Source organism: Acyrthosiphon pisum, chromosome X, assembly GCF_005508785.2.
Source record: "Acyrthosiphon pisum isolate AL4f chromosome X, pea_aphid_22Mar2018_4r6ur, whole genome shotgun sequence".
In the NCBI taxonomy this organism is placed as follows: domain Eukaryota; kingdom Metazoa; phylum Arthropoda; class Insecta; order Hemiptera; family Aphididae; genus Acyrthosiphon; species Acyrthosiphon pisum.
The window spans coordinates 25,245,404-25,270,986 of NC_042493.1; the positions used below are offsets into that span (position 1 = coordinate 25,245,404).

The 25,583-nt window shown below is 29.2% G+C and overlaps 1 protein-coding gene across 2 annotated transcripts; it reads right to left on the minus strand.

Moving 5' to 3' along the window:
• Nucleotides 1–7,620: 7,620 nt before the first annotated feature.
• LOC100162253 (DNA repair protein RAD50-like) lies at nt 7,621–9,346 on the minus strand. 2 transcript variants are annotated; one of them, XM_003244467.4, is made up of 6 exons: nt 9,201–9,346; nt 8,982–9,124; nt 8,760–8,911; nt 8,324–8,662; nt 8,036–8,247; nt 7,621–7,887 (listed from the first exon to the last, which is right to left on the minus strand). In XM_003244467.4, exons 1-6 carry the CDS (start codon nt 9,254–9,256, stop codon nt 7,875–7,877), a joined length of 915 nt encoding a protein of 304 aa, XP_003244515.1. In that variant the 5' UTR covers nt 9,257–9,346; the 3' UTR covers nt 7,621–7,874. The 2 variants fall into 2 exon arrangements, with proteins under 2 accessions (XP_003244515.1, XP_008183073.1); XM_008184851.3 differs by having other exon boundaries at nt 7,623–7,982.
• Nucleotides 9,347–25,583: the final 16,237 nt, after the last annotated feature.

Consider the following 25,583-nt stretch of genomic DNA (forward strand, 5'->3'; position numbering starts at 1 on the left):
CATTAATGGGTTTAAATTTTTTAACACTCGTAGGAACGATTATTGAAATTTTTAAATACTTGTTTTAACACCAAATTATGTCAATGTAACTTCAATCTGTCTTAAAATCAAAATGGACTGTTGTCAAATCAACACCACTATAAGTTAAATTAAATAACTAATAAATGCTTATTTAACAGTTGGAAAAACTAAATTGAGTATAAAATCAAAATTAATTGTTGTTAAATCAACACCACTATAAGTTAAATTAAATAACTAATAAATGCTTATTTAACTGTAGAAACTACTACACTGGATTTAAAACTAAGTCAATTTAACACTTCCCATGTGTGTTTTTAAAACTATTTTGGTGTAATTCAAAATGTAAATATTGGTTAAATTAACATTAAAATAAGTTTATTTTAAATACCAATCTTTAGTTAGAAATAATACTTTTATTTTCAAAAATATTTCAGTAATAAAAGTTAATTAATCATTAATAAACTAGGTATTTAAAAAATAGGTAGGTTTTATAAGAACTAAGAAGTAAAAAGTAATAATAGTTTAAGAAGAAAATGTGTTTATTATATGCATATTAAATTTACTATATAATATACAATTAGTTATAAATAATTATTACACAATACATGTATATCTTACACTTACTAAAATGACAAAAATTAACTTAAGACAATTATATTTTTTTTGTACACTTCGTAAACATTAGTTAAAAAGAAAGATGTTACAAACAATTCATTTTATTATATACTTAGAGCTATAGCAAATTTACAATTTCCACTATAGCTTATTACATAAAACATTATAAACATTTAAAATTTAATTTATTAATTGCATGAGTACAAATAAACATAATAAACTATACAAATAAAGAAATCAATTAATAATAATAAAAAAAATATATATATTATTTGTATATATAAATTATAAATAATGTATACACAACACACAAAATACACAATGTTTAGGTCTAGTTATAAAAGGTACATAATTAACACATTTAAAGAGCATACCTTAAAGTGGCATAGCTTTTATTGTTTCCTAAAATACGTGATATTGTAGGTGTAGGATCACATAATTCAGTAACATAGAATCCAACTAAATTAATATTATCTTTAGAGTTACCACCTTCTATTTCATAGGCGTGGAAATGAGAATCATATCCAATAGTACTTAGAGGTTTTAATAAAAAATAAGGAACTTCACGTTCTCCTACAAGCATAAAAACAATTTCACCGAATACACTCCCATCCAGATTGGTTTCCATTACAACTAAAACCTTTTTTGTATAGTATATAGATTTGTACTCCAGCCATGATGCTTTATAGCAATTAGTTTTTAGTTCTTTAGGAAGTTGTGTTATTATTGATTGAGGGAATTCTGAAGAACAATTTATAAGTTTCCCTAAGCCAAGTTTTAAGTTCTTATCACTGAAATTAGTACCTGAAAGTAGACGATTGACCATTTGCAACTGTAATTTATATGAGATAGTGTAACCAAGATTTATTCGACAAGGAATAGCATTTGCTAATGCCTTCAGAGTTTTATGCTTAGCCTCAAAACGCAAACTAGATGTTAAAGTAAATGGTCCATTTTTTCGCAAAATATGACCATAATGAGTGAGCATATGGAATTTAGGTTTTAAAGTACCTTTAGACAAAAATAAATATAATTTGTTATGCTCAGAAACGAGGGAATCTAATAAAAAAGAACTATCTTTTTGTATTTTCCTAGCACAGCATAAGTCAGTAATTTGAAGTAGAAGAAGGTAAAGTTTCCAAAACTCTGATGATCTAGGTACCAATTCACCAACCATCAGGCTAAAGTATCTAATTAAGCATAGCATTTCTGAAGCTGACATTACTATACTACCTTTTTTGATATTGGTCTCGCGGATTGATGGAGGTACATTTTTTCGTTCTGTAGTACCATAATTAAATAAACATATTCGGTTATTTAACTCATTTAGTGTAAAACAACCCTGCTCAATAAGACCTGAAATAATTAGTGCCATATCATAACGTGCCACACCTTCAGGTATGTCATGCATAAAATCACAAACTAAATTTTCAGTAACATGAAAGTGCTGAATTTTATGAAAGATACATTGTTCATGAACACCAGTTTCATGAACATTTTTAAGTTGAACATCAGACTCATAATTAATTGCATCTCTAAGTGAAATATTTGATTGACGACACATTTGTTGGAGTTCTTGTTTGGGGGACCTACATATCCGACAGTAAAAATTAGCAGAAAAACTCTCAACAAAGCCTAAAATGGAATTTAAACCCAAATTATCCCCTAAAACTAAACCTAGAGAAAAATAAATTTTAATTTCTTTACCATCGATACAAATCATAATACCCTCTTCTTGCAAACTTACTAATTCTTTAATTAGAGCTGAAAACATTTGTTTATTGGGAATAGATTGATATCCTCTATCTTGTGTATGAAATAAAAAGGCAGGAAATATATTATCTAGTGAAGATAAGTATTCTGGGGGGAGCCCAGCAACTGTGTAATAAACGCAACCCATTTTGTGAATACCAGAGTGAGATCCAAGAGGATTTCCCATTTCCACGTCATCATAATAAAGAAAAATAGGGAACACAAACTGTTTTTTAAACTTGGCTCTCATATTCTTCCATGTTGAACCATCTAAAAATGAAGATAGCACCTCTTTATTGTTTGAAGAATCATCCATATATTGGTTGACTAATTTAAAGACATTAGGTAATTCAAAAAAATATTTAAGGTTTTTTTTCATGGATAGAAGATGAGCTTGCACTGGTACCATTAAAATTTTATCATGACCTTCAACAGTTTTTTTTTCTTTTGTATAGCCAACAACAATTGTGTCTGGTTTAAAGAAAACATTATTTTTTAAAAAAGTTTTGGTTCGATGGTATTCAGTTTTAACACTGGAAAATGAATTTTCTACAATTTCAAACATATTTTCAATTTCTGAATATTTTGAAGAGTTAAATTGCCTCATAACTAATAAAACTTCCTTTTTAATACATACAATTAAATCACTAGAAAACAAGTTTATAATTCCTTCAATTATTTCTTGTAATAAAGATCCAGTTACATTTGATTTAGTCATTAAATTTGCAACAAAACTTAATACAATTTTTTCAACCTTTTTTTTAAACGGTGGTAAATTTATTAGTTCAGTATCATGACTGTCATCGGAAGAAACTAGTTCATTCAACAGAACTGATTGCTCAGATAGCTCATAATTTTGATGAGTAGTATAAGTATTAAAACTATCCAAATTATGAGATGTTGTATAGTTTATATTATTATTTGATTCTGAATTAGTAAATTGAGAAAAATGATTTTTATCATTTCCCTGATTTTTGACATGTGATCTATTTAAATGCTGTCGGAATTTGTGTAAACCTCGAAAATCACGGTAACAAAAAGGTTGTTTACAATAATAGTAAGATTCTTTACCCAAGGAATGAAGAATTTTTAAATGATAAATTAATTGAGGTATACTTCTTAGTTTCAAGTTACAAAGAAAGCAAATATAATTCATAATTATATATTAAATTTACTTAAATAATATTAATAGTGTTAATAGTTATTGAGTATTTAAAATTTCAAACTTATTTGAGATAGAAGAAGTTATGGAAGATATCTGGTCATATTCAGTCTTAATTCCATAAATCTGATGTTGAAGAAAAATCCAAGACTCGTAACATTCACGAGGATATGCACAATCAAGACCAAAGTACGCTTTAAAACAAGCATCTATCGCTGCTAATGGACTGCTGAATGTCCAGAGTTGATCATCTACACGAACATAACTTTGACTTACAGAGCTGAAATCTTCACCCACTAAGTAAACGAAAGGCTGTATAGTACAACCATATTGGGAATATTTGTTTTGCCTTTGAATAATTTCTGAACTAATTTGTGTTATATTCTGTAAAAATAAAATATATAAACCTGATTAAACTAACCAATAATATGTATACCACTTAGTAATGTAATTTTAATGTTGATGTATACTTAATTATATAATATAAATATTTTAAATGGGAATAACATAACTTACTGGAACAAATGTAACAAATGATTTGGCAGATTCTTCCCAAGACGGTTTCCAATTTTTTTTCACACCACTTGCATCACATTTTCTAATAATAGTTTTTGTTGGAATAAGATATGGAATCAATAAAAGTGTAAGAACATCAGCAGTCTTGTGATCTAAAAATTACACATAATTTTAGTTTAAAACATAATAATTAAATATTTTGTGGTCCTCATTATTAATACTCGTCTTAATATGTAATATCACACACACACACACACACATATAATATTATGATCATACAAAAGCTAAATAAATAAATAAATAAATATGTAATTAATTTTTTATTTAACATTGAATTGAAGTCTAATAAATTTAAAATTATTAAATAATTGATTATTACTATTATGATGAATAACAATTATTACTTTATTCAAATTATCGACTATCAATTATTACATCACAACCACACCAGAAATGATCACTTAATTTATCAATGAGTAAATTAATTTAACCATTAAGTAAATTTTAATGTAAAATTATACATTGTTATTGAGTATAGTTACTAAATAATTTACCTTCATGCAGTTGCACCGAATCTAATTTGCTCAATAAATCCTTAGCATGTTTGTCCTTGGTAGAGCTTCTTCTAATATTAACTAATATATTTAAAACTGTAGTCCATTTTTTGTGATAAGCTTGGAAGTCTGCAAACAATGTTTTCTGTGATGGATATTCAAAAAAAAAATCTTCAGAAATCTACATAAAATAAAAAAATAATTTAATGAACTACCTAGGTATTATATATATATATTATATGAATAATTTTGAAAATAAAAATAAAATTGGATAACACTTACTAACTCATGACCTTTAGGACTTCTTAAAATGACCCACGACTTAAAAACGTCACTGAGGTTCCGTCCATTTTTAGTTGAAATTTCAGATTTTCTGATTTCATGTGTCAGGATCCATTTTTCTTTTACTTCTATAAATGAAGCAGAAAGACCTTCATTCTGCAGCCATTCTTTTGCTTTTTTAATATCGCCTGAGTAAAAAAGTCAAGTTTGTAAATAAAGTGTATATTTTATTTAAATTTTAAATCAAAATAGGGAGGTATACCTACCAGAAAAATCGGTAGCAGATTCAATGTTAAGTAATGGACTAGACTTTCTTCTATCTAACTCGATAGCCCCCACACTTCTTAATCTTCTTGCCACATTTTTCCACCGCTCAACCAATTTACCTTTAGCATGCGTTTGGTTAGAACCTTCAGCTCTTGCTGGTAAAAAGTAAACTCTCTATATAATATATCACCAAAATAAAATTAATTAGTGATAAGATTCAATTAACAATATAGTAAAATAATTGGTTATAAATGTTATAATGGTATAATCTTATCAACAATATTGGATTTGCATTAATAAAAAATAATTAAAATTGTAAAATCAAAAAAACATATTACTTGACTTAATTAAACTAGTAGTTTTTATTTACATAGGTATGATTCTTTATGTATTATGAGTGTATGTATCTACTCATTAAAATTCTACAATTTAAGTTCTAGGTAGCCTTATGGCTGTGTTAATTTAATAAATAAATGAAAATAGTAAATTAGGATACAATTTAATTTTAAAAATATTAATATATACCAACCTGTTCTTCGTTAGGAAATATTTCAGGTATTAAACTTGATATTTTTCGGAAAAATAAATCAGTCCCCCTGAAAATTATAAGTATAAGCAAAATGCATTTATGTAGTGTACTAGTGTTGGTACATTTAATAACAATTCAAAGCTAATATTTAACATCCAAATAAAATGTTATCAATTTCAAATGTATTAAATATTTATGAGAATAATGAAAATATAGGACTTAGAGTAAAAACTAATCCTTCAAAAAATTAAATAATAAATAAACTACCTAGTAATAATTAGGTAGAAGTAAAATATAACCCAATTAGGTAGGTACACTAATCCACATTAAAACAATTAATATAAACATTAAACATACTTGCTCTTATCTTGAAACATAAAGTTTATTAATAACTTAGTTAATGTATTCTGTCCTTCATCGGAGAGACTACCATTATTTAACTTTGCATCAGCTAATATAAATCTGCCATCGTTTGTACTTTGTAATAAGTCCATTATTGTCTATAAATAATTATTCTATGTTGATTTTAATTCTACAGACATGTATTATTAAGTATACCTGAGATGTCCAATCCATTGGGTTATAAGTACCAAATTTCACATGACTTTGGATAGAACTTATGGAAGAACTTCTAGATGAAGAGGGACTATTATACGGAGAAAATCTGTTGTTAGGACTTACTATAGTTTCATTTTCTTTAACTACATTATTTGGCACCGAATATTGAAGACTTTGTATAGGAACACACTGAGAGATATCAATTAGAGTACCATTAGGTTCAGGAATAATAAAGTTGTTAAACAGCTCCTATAATGAAATTTATTGTAAAACGATTGGGACATAATTTAAAAATGTAAGTATATAGATTCTATTTACATAGATTGATATAGAATATAGATAGTATATACCTAGTAACTAATACTATAATTTTATTGATGCTAAATCCTATGGAAATCTGTGAGTAGGTAGGTAAGTAAAATTAATAGGTACCTTACATTTGTACCTAACTACTTCCTAGGATATATTAAATAAAATTATACATTAATTACTAAATATAAAATAAACAAGGTAGTTTCCCACATAGTTAGAAATATGGTAACAATTTTTCATTTTAAATTAACACGATGTACCTACATACATGATAACAACTAATTTATTCGAGTATATAGGTATCTACTAAAGTACTTACTTGAGAAAATTGACTTTCCTCGTTGAAGTTGTTCATATTCGGTAAATTGGCCATAGGTGCATAAAGTAATACTTTATAAAAAACTTAATGAAAAAATTTAAACGAAAAATTACACGCTACACAGGTCACAGACGGGTATTGTTAATCGTTAATGTCGGAAAACACGTGTTGGTAAAATTCAATTTCGTTGTTTTTAGTGTTCGTACTAAACTTGTAGGTATTCGCCTTAATACGCCCGTGTGTTGAGTTAATTTTCTATGAAGTTAAATCAACACTCCACTATATTTATTTTAATCGCAATGAATGTGTTTTCAATACTTATAAATAAATGTTAACCGAAATAATAAAAGCCTTATCTTAAACCTTATAATATTGTTATTTCAATATTACAATAGTTTGTTATTGAATACAATTATCTTGGATTTACCATCTGAATCGGTTATCAATACAAACTTATCTTATATATTGAAATTAAAACCTATGCTTAATGTAATCCAATCATATAAATAGTTGATGTAACATTGGATCGTGTCAGATAAACCTCAAGAAATGTTAAATTCAAATATGATAAATAATCAATTTAAATTACGTTTTGGTTTGACATTAATTTCATTAAAACAACATGCCAAAGGAGTTGAGATAAATATATACGCCACTGAAGTTAAATATACACATGTAAACTCAAATATCAAAAGTTAAATCAACTGCTACATTTCTATGTGTGATGAAGTGCACAGTGAACTGCTTTACTAATTACGTGTGTGTTTTAATTTTAATGTATCAGTCAACAGTTAATCGTACATAAGGTAGATTTCGTATTATATACATGGGTGTCACGTGACATATTTATATTTATAATTGTTACAATGAGTATGATTCTTTATTTATCAAAGTACTTGATGGTTTTATTGTATTCTTTTTTATCTGCTTAATTGTATTAATTTGATAGTTTTTTTTGTTGAATATCTGCCGTTTTCTTCACGATCTTCATAGACTGATTCTGGTTTAAGGGATATTGACACATTAGTTTTGTAAAAAGATTCATCTATTTCATCACCTTGTCCATCACGTATTGTTGGTGTAGGCTTTAATACACTATTTAATCTATAAATATATTAAGGTTTACAAAAAATGCTAGATTTACTTACTTTATGCTTATTGAGTCTTCAGTTATTCCCTTTGTAAAACTTTGTCTTGAACTATGATTTTTATTTTTAAGTTTATCCAAATATGATCTTAGATTTTTGTTTTCATCTTCTAAACGTTTGATTTCATTTTGTAATTCTTTGATTTTAATATGTTCTACGTTTATATGATACCTATGAGATTTATTTTGAAGTTCTAAGTTTTTCGTAATATTCTAAAATATAAAGTAAAGAAACATATTTATTTTATATGAAACCACTTATTAATTATTATACAAAATAAAGATTTACCAAAATTTTATCATCTTGTTTTTTTATTGTACTTTGTGCTTCTTCTAATTGATCAGATAGTTTTTCTTTTTTAATAAGCTGTTTATTCTGAGATAAACCTAAAATGTGTTTGTACTGTTTTTCTAAGGATATTAATTCGATGTTCTGTGTCTTATATCTATTTTCCATTTCTTTAAATGCAATTTTAATATGACGCATTTGGCTTTTTAATGTGCGTATTTCATCTTCATATGATTTAATTACTTGTGGTAGCTTGGCTTGTTTACCTTCATACATAGATAATGCATTTTCGTGCCGCTTCTCAAATGTTTTCAATAAACGGTTTTCTACGATCAGTTCCTAAATTATTAACATGTATAATATTATTGATTATTGTTCTAAGTATGGTTTTATATAATATATATATATAAATTTATTTTATATATAATAAACTCACACGCGCTTTCATATGTGCTTCAGTAAGTTTATTTTCCAGTTTTTTTATACGCAATATATGATCGTTAATTAGTAAGCTATTAACATTTGATCTGTTTGATTGGGTTCCAGTATGGCTAGTATGAGTGGTTTGATATGATGTATTTGATGGGCCTGTCAAAATATTGCTGAACAAAATTAATTTCATACAAGTATTACAACTATAGTTAAATAATTAACTTACATTGTCTTCTTCTGGAGGCCGACAATTTATGTAAACGTATTGTTTTTAAAACTTTCTTCTTCTTACGCTGCTGGTTCTGAGTACTGTTTAATTTTTTGTTACCATATACAGGCGATTCCATTAAGTACTTCCCAACAATTTCTCTAATAAGCAGTGGATAAATAAAAAAACAATTTAAATATTAGTTAGTAACATTAGGATGCAATAATATACACATACTCGGGATATGAACCATTATTAGAATTTAAAACGGACTCATTCTTATCTTTATTCATTAGATATTATGATAAAAAAAAAATGTCCAAATAAAATACAATTACAATTACCTATGTAATATGTATCAGACTTAATAAGATAGGTAGTAAAATATTAGTTTTGTAGTAAATTAATATATAGTATAAAGTTCAATATATAAATATTACTGTTTAAAAACTAATATGTGGCCCATTATTATTGATTTTTTCACCGTAGCAACAGAAACAATTGATAGCATACAGTGCGTACTAGGCCAATATAGTTTATATTATTTTGTACAGAAACAAATGAAATGATCTTGATTACATAATAAAATGCATGGTAAGCATAATATATTAGATTATAATTTATAACAAATACCAACCGGCTTTTTTCATAACGTTACAATTTTGTATTTACATGATATAATAAATAATATTTCGTACTTACTGAGTCAACAGATTTTTTTCCCTGTAAAAGTTGTGCTCACTTTTAATACAATATTTGTTGATATGATAATAGTATACAGGTATGTATTGACTCTTAAAATGAAGGAAATCAATAAATTACCTGTATATGTACATGCAACAGTAAGACTTCCAAAAAATCAATTAGGCTTTTATAAAAAACGTACCGAGTTTGATAAGAAATATACATGCAACCTTGGACACGTAGTAGACTTTTGTATTTTGTAGGAATCCGTACCTACCTACGTATTAAATACTTACAGAATATCGTGAAAACGATTGTCTGCGTCAACATCGAATCCGTTTCATCGTCGATCGCTCGGTTAACTCAAAATCAAATTCGTGGAGCACCTCGACCAGTACGTCATATTTATTCTTTTATAACCACATAAAGTTCGACTGTTTACGACATTGTATATTCACACGTGAAATATCTATTTCTCCTTAATTAATTTTTGACATTTTTTTTCAAATTAAAAATTAATAACTATAGATACTTGAAATACCTATGTCTATCCTTTTTTTTCCATACCTAAATAGTATTTTGTTTTAGCCTTTTAAATATATTAAAGATACATAGGCTAGAATTTACAAATATTAAAGTATACATTTTAACAAAATTTGTCAAAAATCACGAACATCAATTGCCAATCATTTTTAGTTAATAATTTATAAAATATTAAATTTCTATAACTAAAGATTAAAAAGTTAGTTCTCATTAGTACCTATTTCATACAATAACCAAAAATACTAAAAAAAATATAGATTATTATAGATTTTTTAAGTTCAAATTTGGACGGCATTAGATATTTTAATGAGGAATAACAATTTTAGTTATTTTGTTGTAATATAAAAATATTATTCATGGGTACCTACTTTTTCAAGTGTAATACTTTATTATGTTATGCACTTAATGAAATGTTCAAACTACTTTACTATTACTATTTACTAATAGTTAAATAAGTTACCTAAATCGCAGTGATAGCATATAAAATGTACTTACAACAATCACATAAACTGTACAGCAACAGAACGGTTACCTATTTTTTATAAGCTTTGCATTAGATTGCTTGGAACTAGAATGAATAGGTTCGAAATCACAACTCTTCCAAAACCCACTTTTTAACAGAAATAGTTTTAGAATGCAAAGGTCAATTTGCTTAGCTAGCATTCATGATTATATCATCATTATTGACAGTTATTATAAAAATAAAAGGTTTTATGGCTTGCGCCACACATAGTGATTTAAGTGCGCGGGTGAATCGCTAGCCGTTGCACATGTTAGCGCTACCCGTCTATTTTTTACTATTTCGATAATTCCAAAAACGCGCGCGGAGTCAAAAATAGACAAGTAGCGCCAAACCACGTGTTTAAAACGTGGACCAACACAACATGCACCGTTTCGACCGCGTGCTTAAACCGCTATGTGTGGCGCCGGCCTTAATCCCCAAAAAATAATAATAAACAGAATTTTATCAAATTTATAATGCCTAGTTAATGGAACCAATTTATTGATTAATCACAACCAATAATACAATATTATTGTACGATAATACTATGGTAGATACACAACAATTGATAATATTATAGTTTTATTTGTTTACGGAGATAAAATCACGCATTGTGATAGTTTGTCATCACCTAACTACTAAACAAAAAAAAAAATTAAAAATAAGAATAAAAAGTTCAAAAATATTTTTTTTTAGTTTAGGTTTAAAAGGTTGTAATTTTAGTTACAAGTTGCTTTGTACTTTAGAACTCCAAGTATAAAAAAAAATGTTTAAGGAGTAGAATATTAATTTAACTGAAACTTTAAAATTACTTTCATGGACAATCTCATAAAAACGATTTAAAACCTTTTCATTCTAGACCCACGTGCTATGATGAAATTATAAATTATACATTATAGTACTATAGGTACAAATGCTATTGACTACCTATATTATACCTAAAGCGGTTAGTGGATTTTATTAACTTCGTGGCATCAAGCTAAGACTTGACGTCCTAACTTGATATATTATTACGAAAAAATGCTATTATTTGGTCAAACCCGATATACTACAGATTAGACATAAGCTTATAATAACCTACAGTACTATAACATTTGTAAAATCTGTAATCCTACAAAGTCCGGGAAACGTTTTGGGAAATACAATATAATGCAGTTAAGTATAAGGCTGACATTTTAGACGGTTCGGAAAGTGGATTAGGAATACAAATAATTCAATCTAATGTTTTTATTCGATGCAAGGTTTTATATATAGTTAAGACCATATATATAGATAACTCACATTATTATGTTCAAATGGCATTTAATGTAAAAATCCCATTGAAGAATCGTTTTTTGAAAGTAATATAGGTACGTCTCATTACTTTTAAATATAACATGTCACGGTGTCTCCTCTAACGAACTGGGTATCCGCCCAAGCGAATATGTCAACGCGGGTTTCGCCCGGATCAGCGGCACGGCCTGTCCACTTTTTCAATAATAATTATTTGAAATTGAAAACTTCAATAGTTAAATCTACATTATATTATTTCTATAGAATTCTAGAAGGTATATCTACTTTAATAGATGTAGATTGTAGACATAATACAGTCTTTACGTGAATTGTACCCAATGATTTATCAGACGACTGAATATGCCCAGCTCTCCAACAATACGTTAAAAGTGCAGATTAAATTATTTTAGGAGACTCCAACAAAATAATAATGTACCTGAAAAAGTTTATATTTGTTTTAAATTAAAATAATATGACCGTATTTCGGATCTCGAAAAGCGTGTAAAAGTAACTTAATTGATTAGGAAAAAAATGACTTTCACAAGTTTATTTTCTAGAAAAATTAATTAAAGCCACATATGTGGTGTACCTACAGTGCAACAACCATGTTCACATCAATGAGTTAAAATCTATGTTTTAGATCATAATATAAAATATACTATATTAAGTTGTTATATCTCATCTTTAGAGAAAGGATATTAATGACCTAAAAACAGGCAAAACTTTAATAATTTTTCATTTTCATATTACTTAAAAAAAAGAAAATTAATTTACATAAATGTGGTTGTAGACACAACGAAACATAATTGTAGCTTGGTTAGGTACCTACTTATATGAAATATGTCAAATTCACAAGGTCCTATCGTATCTTAATACTTTTCACATTATCAATATTTGGCACGGATAATTGTTATTCTGTCGTACATAATTTATAATAAAAAGTAAATGTGTTTCATTGGTTTAAATACAAGCAATACTTATTTTAATATTCTATTACACAGTACACACCTATGCATAAGTTATTCACTTAATTGTATAATGATTTTTTTTTATGAAGTGCCTATCTAAAATAAATTAAAATTTGTGTGTGCACAGTAACAAAATCAATGGCGTTCACAGGGGCTAACGAGCTTAATTTTGTATCGACTTTTTTAGTAAATAAACTAAAATTAATTAACACAATCTAAGCAAAGGTGGTCTAACCAAGCTGGTTACCAAATAATGTTTTACTAAAAATATTAAAATGTCAACAAATTTTCATTTTTTTCTCGATTATATTAAAAAGTAGATACTATATAAGCATTTTCGATTTTGATATTACAATGGTACCAAATAGGTATATACAATTATCTATCAAAAACCTCCATCGAAGTTTATGATATCAGAGAATTTTTTTCTATACGAAAATTTGAGAGGTTGAAGTTGTACAAACTCTTTCAAATACTTCACCTAAACATCTGAAATTATGAGACTAGACAAAATAAAAAAAAAATTGTAATTATTAATTTTCAAGCCCCCTCCCATAAAAAATCTTGCGTATGCAACTGAGCAAAATAGATATATACATTTTAGTCAGTGATGTATTAATACCTTAATATATTAATGTATAAAGGTGTAACTGGTATATACCTAATCATATTATAGAAGCTTATTTTCAAGTTAGTGGCATATTCCCATACGACGGCATATTCACGCTCGGGACTTGGTACTTATTGCCTATATAATTGGTATAGTTATGTGAGCCCAACCGAGTGCGCACGGTACAAAGCAGTTTAATTCTTGGAAGGTCTGATGAAGACGTTGTCCATAGAACATATTATAATAATAATATTATAATGTACTATATTGTATACAAATTAGATAATACATTAAAAAAATTCCCATTGTATTATTAAAATATTTAAATGTCCAACATTTTAATGTAAAATGTAGAGTTTAAAAAATGTATGTATCCATTTTTTATGTGATTTGACAGCTGATGTAGGTATAGTGTATACTGCGTATTTGTGTTAAAATCGTATGACGAAAAATCACGAGTCTTATTCAGCTCTTACCCGTGAAAGGTATACAACACAATATATCTTTATATTCCTCAGGGATACCATTGATTATAAATACTAGTATTTAGGTACCTATAATCAATGGTGATAGACAGAGGCGTATTTACGATTTTGGCGCCCCAGGTACACATATTTTGGCGCCCCTTTATTTTATCTCGTCACTCGGAGACATTAAAAGTGTTTTTAGCCCCAAAAAATGTTTTGAGTCACCTCTGATTACAAATTTACTTTTTGCCATTAAAAATTATACTCCAATATACCTATATATTTTTTCGACTTATTTAATTTTGTTTCCCCATAAAAAAATAACACTTTTATTTTTACCACTGTCCACTCTAATTATTCCTAATAAAAAAAGGTCAATCCAAGACAATTATTTATAAAGGAGTTTTACATAAATTTGTTAGTAAAATAATAAATTATGGTTTTTTTTAAAATATAGTTAATACTAAATCATAATTAATACCTAATCAGGGGCGTATTTTAGGGGGGGGCGAAGGAGCGATCGCCCCCTCCTGAATCCGTATTTATGGAATCGATTATATGTGAGATACACACTTCATATTTTTTTAATTTGGATAATTTTTATAACGAAATCAAATTAATTAAAAATTTTGATTTTCTACAAAAATTTTGGTTATAAAATACGAATAAGTGTTAAAAAAATTACAGAAAAACATATTCTGAGCAACAAACTTTTATATTGATAATTTCCTGTAACAATGCTTTATGACTTATGAATTATGCTTGTACTTGTAACGCATAGGTTAAAAACATGGCTGAGAAATCAAATGGGCCAACAAAGACTGACTAGTTTGGCTTTAATGAATATCCATCAAGATATAATTATTGATGTCAACAAAATTATTGATCGTTTTTCAAAGTCAAAAAGAAACCTTGATTTTGTAATTTAATCAAACTAATTGTAAAATTTGTTTGTTAAAAATGTCTTTAAATTCTAATAAAATATACTAACATTTTAATTAGATCGTTTAAGTTTATACGTGTCAAACCACCGCTATGAATTGGGATTTTTTTCGAGTCCATACTTGGTGAAAAATTAAAGAAGTCGCCCCCTCCCCCCTAGAAGTAAGTCTAAATACGCCCCTGTACCTAATGTACAATAAATAACAAGATTAATATAAACATATAAACTATTTTACTTTATAATAGTACTTAAAACAAATTATAATTTTAGATTTTACTCTTTCATCTCATCCTAAAAAAAATAGGTTATTGTTAGTACCACTCTATCCTAAATAATTGTAAATATGCACACTCAAATAATAATCGACATTTATACCCAAATTGTTGTTTGAAAAAATGTAATTCAAACTAGCCCTTAGCTCTAACACAGAAATATAATAAAATGATTAATTTTCATTAAATAATAATGATTTATTATGATGATATTATATTCACGAGTATCAACATTTGTACTTTTACAGATCACATAGGCCGGCACTCGCATTTAAGTATATTATACACAGGTATACCTCCTAATAATATTATATTTGTCGTATCAACTAAAAAAACACATAGTAATTTGTATCGATGTGTAACTATATTATCGACATTTTTTACAGCCCCTCTCCCCTAAACCACAATAATTTGTGCAGTACACATTTTTTAGGTACCTATATAGGTAGATATCGAAAACATTGTTTACCTATATAATATGTATAATTTCATTAAAGGATAAACATTATAAAAAATAATTATTTTAGTTATTATTATAAGGTGTAGATACCTATACAAGTTAATAATTATTAATTATACCTAAGTGCTAAAAAAATATATAAAATATTTGTAGCATCAAGAATATTGACGGAGAAACTAATACATTATGGCTTTAAAAAGAATCAAATGAAATGTAATAAATTAAGCAAAATTTATTTTATATACCTATTGAGTAAACTATATATAACCTACGAGTTATTAATAATACACTAGCTATCATTAAGGTACCAACAATAATCATGTGACGGCAATAATAGTATAGTGCAAACCAAAAATAACAATTTATATTGGTACAATAGTGTTGACTATCACTGGTAATTTATCTTAAGTACCTACCGATTTTTCAACCATATACAATATATATATATATTGTTAAGTGGTCACTGATCGAAGGAATGGATTAATATAATTTCAAATTAAAACAATTTCAAATTAAAAAAAACGATGTTACCTATTGATGGGAACATATTATTATAATTGTTTTCACTATATATAATATATATATCTATATATAGATATTGTACTATAATATATTATGTTTATAAGAAACCTTTTTCGATCGTTTCAAGACCAAACGAATTGTGTCTTCCGTCTTCACCAATATAAAAGTGACGACTATTGAAAAGGGTAAACAATTACTGCTGTAGTGTTTTAGAAATAATTTGACGGTCACAACTGTTTCTGCAGGTCTTCTTCAGCACTGAATAAACCATAAAGTCAATCGTATATGGCAAACCTATATAATATTTTCTATTAAATAATTAGAATAATATTGTCATGTAAATATTTTGTTATATTTCATATTTTAATAATATTGTAATATTACCATTTATATATAATGTTTATATTTATCATGTGGTAATAATCATAATATTCATATTTCATAACTCCCTTCAACATAGCCGTATATAATCTTACAGGTAGGAGGATATAATCAAATCCGTAATTAAGAATAAAACCTACAACTGACAAGACTATAATACACCTGGCAGGTACGAGAGGTAGATCGTAAGTATTTAGTATATATACTTAATGCATATAATATGTGGGTACCTACATAAATATTATATTAAGTACCATATATAGTATGGGCCATGGAGTACAATTAATGTTAAAGCGATGCTGGTTAAGTGTACCTACCTATACCTATACATATATATTAGTATGCACTGTGCAGCATGTATATATCATGGTATATATACGGTGGATCGCAATCGGCCAAACATTAATCATAGGTACAGTATTAATATAGTATAGAATTAATCATACGTACATTTAACCATAAATATCATTATAACTATATTGTGGCCGGCTGTATTTATAATATATACACTGAGCAGCCGGTCACGGTGCAGGTTCACTGTGTAATTCTAAGCAACTGGAAACCGCGATGTGATCCATATACCGTGGTATAATATAACATATTATAATACAGTTATATTGTTATAAATAAATATTATATTATATAGGTGTATTGGGGGTGTATGCGTGCGTGCAAGGGTATACCCATATACGTGCGTGGGGCGCGCTGTGCAGTCGTGTCGGTCGTTATTTCGTACCCGCACCCAGCGAAGGGATCGATGACTTATTACACGCACGGATGCCGGACGCCGCTGGTCAGAAAATCCCTTTTGCTTCAGCCGAGGTATAGGGTTGCCCTTTTTTCCTCCTCGCGCACTGCTCTCACACATATATACCGCACATATAATAACGCCCAGAGAGAGAAAAAGAGTGAGAGAGGGATGGGACAGAGAGATATGAGTGGGGATATGAGAGGGAAAGATGAAGAGAGAGACCATTCATATATATATATATATGTATATAGGTACACGGAAGAGAGAGTAGATAAGCAGGAGAGACTCGTCCTTGGTGGCGGCGGCGGTGGGGCTGCGAGGAATAACCGGGACGAGTGGCGGCGGCCAAGGGAAGGGGGTGGTTTGTGGTGGAGTGGGTCAGGGGTGGCGGATCTGCGTGGGTCGGCGGGCGGTAGGGTAAATGGGAAAAATTATCGATTTTGACGACACGGCGGAAGAAAAGGGGTGACCGGTGGCGGCGGTGGTGGCGGTGGCGACGTGCGTGTATGAAAGCGCGCGACGGCGGCGGTGCGGGCGGCGGCGTATATGTATGTATGTGTATAATATAATGTGTATATATATATATATATATATAAGCACAATGCGTGCATGGTGCGGCGGCGGTGGTGGCGGTGGCGTCATCCTCCGCTCGACCGGCCGAACGCGGCTCTCGGCCAATGGCGTCCCTTCCCGTTATTGCGCGCGTTATATGTTATTATATAACCGCCGCCGCCGAAGCCGATGCCGCCGCGCCGGTCCTTTTGCCGCCCCCGCGACAGATATTACATAACTCGCGCGCGCGCACTTATGACGTAAAGTTATTATATTATTATTATTATTATTATTATTATTATTATTATTACGGAGCGGACGGCGGCGTGCGTGGTGGAGATACGTCGCACCGCCGAGGGGGCGTGTCGTTATTACATAATATATAAAAACTGGATCCAATCCACGGCGACGAGAAGGGGGCCGACCCGAAAATATAATAACTGCAATATTCGTCATAAATATTTTCGCCGCCGTATATTATAGTCATCGGTGGCGGCGCGGCGGCTCGGCGGCGGCGGCGCAGCGGGGCGCTCGCGCGTGTAGGTAGGAGGTTCCTATGTCCTATGTATAATATTACCGTGTATGTGATATTAAACGATAGTATATTATTATATGGAGATACTGACGTATCCATAATGGGATGGTCAAACGGTGGGAGGGGGTAATGAGGGGGATACCCGATCACCCCACCCCGATAGATCTTTTTTTCAATATTTAAGATCTGATGACTATAAAATATTATATTTTTTACAATCAAATAATGCATGTTAAGAAATCAGCCATATCCTCCCAGACAAAATCATTCGACCACCACTGTGTCCATAATATAACATTGATAGGTACAAAACGACACACGAATTCGTGCTGATAAACAAAGTAGCAGTGGTAACTAACTATAGGTGATAATATATGATAATATTATATAGTAGGTATAGACATATATTTACTAAATTATATTTCTATTGTAAACCAGCTTCAATATAGTATAGCTATCATAATATAAAAACTATAATAATAGGAATTTTTAATATGTTTCAAAACAATTGAAGAATATACATCAGCAATCCTATAAAACTTGCTTAAACGTTTAAAAAAAAATAATATTAAAACTCCTTGGTTTCAAAAAATATTGTTGGATGGTTTGCGATAATGATTATTGGCGATATTTTTTGATATATATATATATATATATATATATAGATATAATCGGTATACCTATATTACACACAATTTATATTTCATACCTATTCGAGCTTATAAGCTTATATATCATAATATGTCGTTTCTACCATTGCACCAGACTATAGGTACTATATTATTATATATATCATGATTTTTGAATATTTTTTCCTGCACAATATTATATCATTCCATAAAATCATTATAGCTGGTTCAATAATATGTAATATATATTATAAGTACCTACTATATAACTTAATGAAGTATATACAGCCATAAAGGTATAAATTATAAATCCCAAACTGTATATATATAGACCTGTACCTATACTATAGTGGATTAAAGTTGTAATGCGTATTTATATTATATATCAATATTTGAAAACATTTTAGTATTATTCAATGCCTATATAATGCACTTTTAATACGATCGCTTGCTCGCGTAACTGCAGCGACTGCTTACATTGTAAGCCTTACAACTACATTTAGAACAAAATAAAACTGCATATATTTTGCTTATAAAGGTATAGGTACCTACGTATTGGCTTATTGCCATTATTAAGAAAAACATGCAGGTCCAAACATATATATAGGTAATACATAAACATTAAACATAATAATATATGAGTCAAAGAAATGCTGAAGGTACCCATATATGTATAGTATAATACTTCCATTTATTGAAGAAATGCCTATATATAGCTTTTATATAATATTATTAAGTCATAATGAAAATTTCAAAAAAATTGGTTATTATATGCATTCCTCGATTATAGAAGATTGAAAGATATTAATATAAAAATATCGAGAACTGCAATCAAACCATAATGAAAAATTACTGAATGCTTTAATATTCTGCGTGTTATATATGGGTATAATATAATTTTATGAAAGAATAAAAAGGAAATATACACCCATAAACTGATAAGTATATATATGTTTTTATTTAAAGCAAACAAATCTATAAGCATGATTAGACGAGATATTCAATTGATTGTGGGAGCAGTTGTTGGGGTGGCATTGTCAACGAGACTCAAGTGTAGGGATGAAATAGGACAATGAAAAAAAGTGTTGGGAATATATTATTTGCATCACTTCGCACTGTAGCTAAAATATTGATAAGTTGTTTTGGTGATCAATTCGCTTATAACGTAGTTTTTATATTTTACAATAATGAATTACATTGTTTACAGCATGTATATAATATTATTATATATATTATATATATGTATGCAAATAATATTCAACCTAGCTGTGACGTGGGAATTTTAATATACGCAAACATTTATGTTTAAATTCTATATCATTATATCTATACCTATATAATATAGGCATAGTGCGTATACTTTATGTAAAATGTACTTATTCGCGGATACAGGTATTTTCAGGGAGATATATGTATAATACCATACATTTGCTCACAATACTGAGTAACTATATAGACCTATACTATGTTTATATTATATTTAAATACTTAGAATAATAGTATACATATCATATAAACAGTACACATGTATTATATACCGGATTGTTAAAGGTTAATACTCATTTTCTCGAAAACTATGTTGGAAATACTTTTTATTCATAATTTTAAGCCATATTATAAAACAACATTTTTGAAAAAAAATGATCTTTTTGGTACAATTTTCTATTATTATAATTTTCTGAATTACTTACTTTTTATTGGCAGCATACAAAAAAATATAATATAACCATGAATAAAAATCAAATGTAGGTACCTAATTAAAGTTTAGATTGGTGAAGTAGTGGACCATCATTTTGAGGGGCAAGTTTACTTCTGAGAAATTCCACTCCACTCGCATCTAAACTTTATAAGTACTTATTACATATTACAATAAATAAATCAAATTAACCGATCGTTTGAAATTCAATTTTTATATTCTGTTATAAGTATAATATACATATTACATATTATATTATGCTATATACGTACTACGTAGTACGCACCTACCTATTTTGAAGTGTCTTGTGAAAATGTTTCGTCGTGTTATTCTTCAATTCTCGCAGCAAGACGAATTTGTGTATATTACATATTATGGTGTATCGTGCTATCGTAACGTATACTTGTATATAAGTAAACCAGAAACGACAGACAGACTGCAAATACTGTTTATTATTACCATTGTGTTGGTTCGATCACTTTGACCACGACGTATACGTAATTAAATTCAAGCGCGACAACTCCACAACAATATATATATATTATGTATTATATACATATAGGTACTTGTTTATCGTCCAACCGCGTGTATAATAGTTTTAGTTTAATTGCAGGTATATTGTATATTACACACACACACATAATATATATAATATATGGAGGTTTAAGTGGACGAGTAAGTTTTGATTTGTTTTAAGTTTGCTTTGCTCGCGGTCGCATGCATTTCCACTGCAGTTGCAGTACACGTGTATATATACATATATACCAAGGTATACATAATATACGGTATAGACTAGTCGTTTTAAAAGTTTTGCTGAAGGCCAGCGAATCGTATGACCTATATTATAATTTTCACTTAATTCAAACTAAACCAATTTTCGTTGTCGTAAATCATTCACCATATAAACTCTATAACTTTGTAAAACATTAATATGTTATATGAATATACTGTATGTACCATGTACATATATACGACTCATACGAGTATATTATAATTTCAAGTTCTATATCAAAAATATAATATATTACAATGTATATATTATATATTCGCAGAAAATGTAATTCTTATTTTCACATATAATATATAGGTATCTTATGCATATTACATATAGATATAAATTATTTACATTCTACATAGGTACTTATATACATTCTAGGTACCTTTAAACAACTAGATATTGTCTTATGTATCGCTATTTCAATTGTACAAGAACCTTTTGACATTTAGCTTATAATATTAATAATAGGTACATATAACTTATTTATTATTTATTTAGGTAATGTAATATCTTAGGATCTACTTTTATTTATGCCAGAATATGTTTTTTTTTATTATTATCATATATTGGCCATTCATTCAAACGCATGGATTACCTATAATATTAAGTTTATTAATATGTATAATAAAACGTAACTGAAAAAGGATAATTTAATATAGGTTATATATTATATACCTAGATAGCCATAAAAAATAAACTGAAAAATCTAAATTTGAAAAAAAACAAACATCAATACTATTTTGTTTACAGATAAGATAGATAGGTACAAGAAAAGAAATGTCAGTATTATTTAATGAATTTCATACACTCAGTGTATTTTTTTTTCTGTGTCTCCTTTTGTATAAACACACTTATTTTGTGAAGTTTTTCATTAATGTTTTAAAACAAATGATAGGAACTTACTTTAAAGAAAGCGGTCAACGTCGTGTAAACATGTTAAACCTTTAGGGACGATTCTCACAACAAGCAAAGGCTCAAGTGAAAGACGTGTTTATATAAAAAGAAGGAATAAGAAGAGAAAAAGAAAGTCGTTTATTTTTATATCAATAGAACGGTCGAGCTTTTGCGTGAGAATAATATTAACGTATTTCTGCATTTCCGTCCAGTAGAAGGGTTTGATTTTCAAAAAAACCGTAAAAACGGGGGAGTATCCACGACAAAAGTCACTTATAAAATATTCAACAAAGTTAAAAACGACACTCGAGCGTAACGAAAATGAAAAGCATTTCCATTTTTTTCTATGGTAAAGCGCGTCCTTTGGAATCATTGTCTGTTTGCATTGATCTCTCCGATTTCCTTTTGTCCGTAATGTTGAGTATAATTCCTGTTGCCGGTATTTTTACAAAGTCTTGTATATATTATTAATGGCGTGAAATTAAAATACACCGCGTGAACCGACACCGCGTGAACGTTTTATCATGTTATTTAACGCCCTACCGATCGATGACTGTATATATAATAATATAATATATAGGTACCAAAAAATAAACAACTTAACGCATATTGGGTGTGCATTTTATAATCTTTGTGACTTGGCAGTTCATATACGCATAATGCACAGTTAATATAAATATATAGCTGGTTTTATTGGTAATTATTGGTATATAGACAGGTATAGGTACTCATAAATTGTTGTAGAATGAAATTCCGTTACATATTTAACATGCGTTTAGCTAAATTGTAATATTCCAATAGATTATGATCCAATATTTATTATAATGCACCACGACGTTTTTATGTCCTATATATCTACCGATGTATACGTACGTCCATAATTTTTTTTCAATAAAGTTTTATTATATTATATAATATTAGGTAATTAATGATTATTTATTTCTAAATTATTCGGTCAGATTGTCGACATTACAACATATTATGTTGTAATATGTCCGTAAAAATAATAGTTGAATAGTAATATTATAATAATTATTACAATATGTTTTAAGGCAAAAAAAATGTAAGTTGTAACTTGTAACACAGATATATTGAAAATCAGCTTTTCCACAAATTCGTGGGTATCTATAGGTACCTACCTGTTTTAATATATTAACTGTCATGACGTAACTTTTACATCGGGCCTAACTCAATAATAATTAAATTAAGCAGGATTTCTCATGCATATTAATATTATTGAATTCCATCTACGACGTTCTCGAGGTGCACATGATTTCGTCGGGCCCTATTATATACTATTAGGCTACTAATTATGTGTTAGTACCTGCTGTAGCGTATGTACCGCGGTATGAGATCTATAGGTACGTTGGTCTATACCAGTCAGCTCGGAGCACATCCATCGCTCAGTGTAACGGCTCTATATGATACAACGCCTGCACATATATGTACCTATATGCGAATTTATGTACAAATATATGTATATATATAAAGATACACACATGCAGATATAAGGTATGCGCACACGTTGTAATAATAATATATTATACGACGAACTCGCGGGCGACTTACGAAACCGTCGCACGGTTGAATAATATATTATATTGTTATTGTATAAAAGAAAAGAAAACGGTAAACAGACGGTCGGGGAGAAAATCGTATATTCTTTAATAGCTTCTTTTCCTCCGCCGGCAGTGGCGAAAACGCTATATATAACGTGTATATATATATCTGCATGTATATAATATATTTACGTATATCGCAAGTCGTCTACGTATACACCCACACACCCACACACACACGCACCTATTATGTATACGGAGGGGTGCAATAAGGCGTTAAAGAAGAAAAACGGCGACGGCCGAGCGGAGGGTGTACGGCGCGCGCGCGCGTGCTGCGCGAAAGATGAAGCTGCGCGGTAAAGACGCATATTCAACACAGCGGAGATAACGTTTAAATATATACAAACAAAAACCGAGAGTGAAACGACCTCGGTATATATATATGTATATAATATATGTATTGTGTGTGTGTGTTATATATATAAATATACACGCGAGGGGGTGTGTGGGTATGACTTCCGCCTCTGCTACGGTGGTGGCGTGGCGAACGGATGGGGGGAAGCCCCGGAAATACGAAACTTTTACAATATACGATAAATTGTGTAAAGCTGTGCGCGGCCGCCCATCCTTTTTTCCTTCTTTTTATTATACACGTACGCGTGCACACACACACACACATTATACAAGAGATGTCTTATACAATAATATAATATATATATATATGTATTATACATTTATACATGGAATATATATTGCGTGTGTGTGGGAGGGCGCATATCGCATGTATACTCGCGATATCATTATTATTATAGTGCACCGGAAGTTGTTGCATTTGCATGTTTTTATACTGATCTACGAGAATAAAAACTATATTTTTTTTTTATATTTGATTCATTTTTGGACCCACATGATGATAATTATATAGTAGGTATTATACACCTATTCACCCATATTAAATTCTATCAATATTTTAGATTTCACACGCATGCGTATACTTACAATAATAAATGTTCATTAAATATTATCGCGATTCATTTCCCGGTATATACAAGTGAAATATAATATTATGATATTTATGTGTATTGCTTCTAATCAAACGCTTTTCGCACTTTTTATTTCCATTGAGTCGTATATATATATTATTTTATTATATGGAAACATAATCGTCTTACAATACTCTTTAAATTGAACTTTCCGCAAAACAAAAGAAACTTCTCGGCGAATCCGAGAAAAAGTTTTTTTTTATTTTCACAAATTTAAACACTTAGTCTATCTAGAACAGTTTCTCGCCCAATACGCCTAAGTCGTATACCCACATCACCAAGTGCTCGCCGCGATAAAATATCGGAACATAGGACAAATATAATAAGTTGCAGGAGTAGAGATGCGATGACTGTAAAATTATTATTGTTATCATTAAGATGTCGTCATCACGAGTCTTAGGGGCCACAACCAACACAGACTTAATATAATATATCTATTGCTGCGGCCGGTAAGTATAACGTGTATAAAAGCACGGGGAAAACTACTGGCGAAAGAGTGTTTTATCGTTTCACCCTTAGTTTTCCCATTATTATTTTTTTTTTCATTTACTAGTCTTGC